Source organism: Charadrius vociferus, unplaced genomic scaffold (genome assembly GCF_000708025.1).
Source record: "Charadrius vociferus isolate BGI_N301 unplaced genomic scaffold, ASM70802v2 scaffold324, whole genome shotgun sequence".
Taxonomy (NCBI): Eukaryota; Metazoa; Chordata; class Aves; order Charadriiformes; family Charadriidae; genus Charadrius; species Charadrius vociferus.
Genome location: NW_009648041.1, coordinates 4706232 through 4710358, shown reverse-complemented (window position 1 = coordinate 4710358; position 4127 = coordinate 4706232). Strand labels below are relative to the sequence as shown.

General features: G+C 46.7%; 1 protein-coding gene across 1 annotated transcript; it reads left to right on the top strand.

Moving 5' to 3' along the window:
- Window positions 1–311: 311 nt before the first annotated feature.
- On the top strand, window positions 312–3638 carry SNTN (sentan, cilia apical structure protein). The gene is made up of 4 exons (XM_009883606.1): window positions 312–421; window positions 1053–1087; window positions 1893–2032; window positions 3480–3638. Exons 1-4 carry the CDS (start codon window positions 312–314, stop codon window positions 3636–3638), a joined length of 444 nt encoding a protein of 147 aa, XP_009881908.1.
- Window positions 3639–4127: the final 489 nt, after the last annotated feature.

Here is a 4127-nt window from a genome sequence, read left to right as displayed (position 1 = left end):
AGTGAAAAAATGTTTCCTAATATCCAATCTAAACCTCCCCTGACATAACTTGAATCCATTTCCTCTCGTCCTATCACCCGTCACATCCAGTCAAATTGACTGGACAGCCACACTACTTGCCACCCCAGCAGTGCTGCCCTAGAGGGGCTGCTTCAGACCGAGGTATTTAGCCAGCTCAGTAATCACCAGGTAACATTTACATTCTCGATAGGGCACGGCTGCGAGCAGGCTGCTTTCACCGGGCAGAGCTTGAATTCACCTGTTTGCTATTACTCGAGTTGCTTAGAGATCTCAAACAGCCTGGCCTCAGGATGTGTGGCTGCAGAGCAAGCGTTCCCAGCACGAAGCAGTACTCGGTCAATCAGCCAGCTCCTGCTTCCACCAAAAAAAGCCCTCCGGCTGCAGCAGGCATGCCCAAGCGGTAAGTCATCGCTTTGTTCTGTGCACCTCTGGTGATCTGCCATTTGTCTTGAAATTCATTATCTGGATGTATTTGTCTCTATCACAAGCAATCTCTTCCACTGTGTGTTGTCTGCTCTGTAATTAGTTTCCAGCACTTCAGCAAAAGTAAGCGGGCTTTGAGTTGTAACAGAGAGCAGGGAGGTGCTTCCCACAGGTGTGAGTCCTGCTTGAAATAAAACCTACGTGTCTGCTCCAAACTGGGAGCACTGGTGAGTGGAGGGTGACAGACCCCTCAGTACCTCCCTGGTGATGGGCTTAAAACTGAGAAACATCTTGGAGCTCTTTCGTGTTCTGAAGAAATGACTTGAAGGATGTAGGAATGTCGCTCTCTTAAAATTATTTAATAAGCACCTTCAGTAACAAGTCCAGGCTGCTTGCTTAGGGGAGGAATTAGGAGCTGTGTGATTTTCTGTGCTGCCCATAAAGGCCGTTTTCCTTTGCGCTGTGAAGGAAAGCCAATCTCCCTTGGGAAGCCCTGAGTTCCTGAGGGATTAAATGAAACAGGAATGAGCAAGCCCACTCATGGAGAAACTATATATACACACAAGTCACCAGGTGATAACTGTGCCTCTCCTCTCTCTCTCCACCAGCACACCTATAGCCAAGCAGCTGGCATCAATAAAAGGTAAGGGGACCCATTCGTTGTCCCTTGGGGGTTCAGGTCTTCCAAGGTCACAGCCCGAGTGAGCGAATCCTGGTGACTTAGCAGAGCTGTGGAGACCCTGCAGACCCTTGGCCGGTGCAAGATGAGAGAATCTCATGGGTCCCTGTGCAACATGCTCCAGCATTGATCCATGTCTCCTCTTCTGCTCGCCTTTCCCTTAAAAATCACAGCCCAAATCTTCTGCAGTACCTGATGGTAACGGAGGGCTGTGAGCGTTGCAGTCTTTACGATGTGGCTCAGGAGTGGGGAGGATGAATCCAGACAAATATCCCAGCTAAAATCCCAAGTATACGGTAATGCTGAAGTGCAGCGCTGATGCTCAGACATGGACATTTCTGTCCAGCCGGGCTTCCCAGATGGGCTGTATCTTCCCTGATACAGGATCCTGGGAGTCCAAACGCATCCAAAAGATGGCCAATGTGGCCTGTCCCTATGGTGTGGAAGGTCCTTTCTGGGTGCCCAAGGTGCGGGCAGACCAGAAGGGTGTCACTCATCACCTTGCCTTGCCACTGCTGTGTGCCCCAGCTCCGATTGAAAGCTCCCTTTTGGGGGGTGTTTCCATGGGACATGAGGCATGTTGCTGGCCCACTCCAAATAAAATCTGGGCCAGGTCCTCTGTGGGTATAAACAGTTTCAGTCTCATTAACTTTAATGAAACTACACAGATTTCCACCCACTCAGGATGGTTCTGACAGATTCCTTTCAATTATATCTCAAATGCCACTTTTTCTGATAGGCTGATCACTTTTTCTTTTCCCTGCCCTAGCTCTAGGAAAAGGCTCAGACCTTGAAAAAGCTTTCGCTACTGCGGCTCTGGTGTATAACAACTCTGCTGACGCCGAGGGCAAGCTCAGCAAAGCTGAAACCAAAAACCTGCTGCAAACCCAGTTTGGGGGTTTCATACGGGTGAGGGGGTTTGGGCGAGCGGGTGGTGGTGGGTGCTCTGGGTGCAGGAACGGCACCTCAGGCTCGGTCCTGCAGCTGGGCAAGCGTCAGCCCACGGGGTAATCCCAAGTGACTTTAGTGATTTGGTACAAACATCTTCAGAGAATTGAGTTGCTTTATGTTGAGCCTGTGTCTAACACAGGGCTAAAGGAGCAGCAATAAACCACTGTTGACATGCCTGCTTGCATTTTTGTTAACAAAGTAGGGCAATTGTAAAACAAACAAACAAACAAACAAACAAAAAAAACCCCTCAGATGATGATAAGAGACTGTATTTATGAAGAGAAGAAACCCATTGCATTTAATGAGGCGTTTGGTAGTTCGCCAGAGCACTGACCCAGTACCAGGAGAGCCAGCCCCGTGCCGCAGAGGCACGTGCGCTGCGGTCACTGGTGGGGCCACTGGGAGAAAGGGAGTGGAAAGCACCTCTCCATCGTCACCCACCCGGGGTGTCGGTGGCAGCCAGGTATGGTGAAAAACAGCTATATCGTCACTTGTGGCTGTAAACTTCCTGCAGATGGTTGGGTTTTTTTTCCCCTCCCTAAGTAAAAAACCCAAACCAAACAGTTTTATCAAGTGGTAGAAAAAGCTATGTAGGACTAGTAAAAAGGAGCTCAACTAAGTAAATGAGAGAGATGTTTCAGGGTAAAAACATTCTTGACGATACTTTTGCTTCCAAGAATAACAAAATCACATGACTGGGAGGGGAGGGGGAATTGGTACCAAATTAGAAACGACGCACCTTATGGAAAAGGACTTGAAAATATCAATAGCCAATCAAATTTGGAGTCATGACGTGTTCTGAAGATTAGAAAACTAAAAAAAATTCCTAGAACTCTTTCTTTTTTTCATAAGGAAATATGAATAACAGACGTGATACATAATTTTAATAATCCCTTCCATTCCAACAGTAATGTCCAACAGGACAGAGAATAGCAGCTACTGAAGTTATGTCTTTAAAATCAACAGTTTCTGAGACCTTCACAGTATATATTTGAGGACCTCTCTTGAGGTTAGGAGAGTTGATTGATTGGTTGTTTCCTCCCCCCAGTTTAATCAAGACATGGGACTCCATTTTTTCCCAGCAGTTGCCAGCTAGATCATTATCACTGTTAGATTTTTAGTCATGACTAGGTGTCTTTTAAAAGATGTATTTTGGATTCAGGTGTAAACTTTGGGGACTGGTTGTTCTACCATCTGATTGCAATAATATTTCTGTTTGAGTTTCTTGGGATACCTTGAGAAAAACTAATATGAATGTGGACATAAAAACCTGAATGGGAAGACAGAAAAATACATGCATTTTTACATAGGTGTCTGTCTCTCTTCTTTTTTTTTTTTTATGATGCAATAAAAAAGGAACTTCATGCTTAATCTTTTTTTTTTTTTCATTTAAAATTCTCCATAGGGCCAAGAAAACAAACCAAAATACCAGGAAATAATTTCTTCCCTGGATGAGGAGCTGGAAAACAAAATTGATTTTGAAGATTTCATGATCTTGTTAGTCAGTCTCACTCTAATGTCTGACCTGCTGCAGGAGATCAAAAATGTGAAAACCACAAAATGATCAGTGCTTTAAAAGAAGAAATGGCTTGGCACTTTATAAGGAAAGCAGGAGTGAACCACACACGGAGATAACACCGAGTGCCTGGATACCCTGTGCTGGTCCCTTTTAAATGGAATAAAGTCTTGACCAAACCTAGCTGGACTAACTCCTCTGTAGAAACAGTCCGTGGAGTGAAATATTGGTGCTCAGGGCTTTGTGTTCACTACATACATGCTTTGGGAGGGTGTGCTGACTGGCTCTCAGTAGGTCCCGAGGCCCCAACACCAGTTAGCAACTGGGTGCAGCCCCCAGCCCAGCTTAATGCCAGGGGAAGGTAGCCCATGCTCTCCCAGACCACTCCATCATCTCCCACACCATTGTGAGGAGGAGATGGGGGCACCACTGCAAAGATGTGCAGCCCCATCTCTCTTCGGGGCAGCAGCATGCATGGCATGGCCGGTCGGCTCCCCGGCGCTCTCCCAGTTACCCCAGGGCGCTACAGCCCTGAGC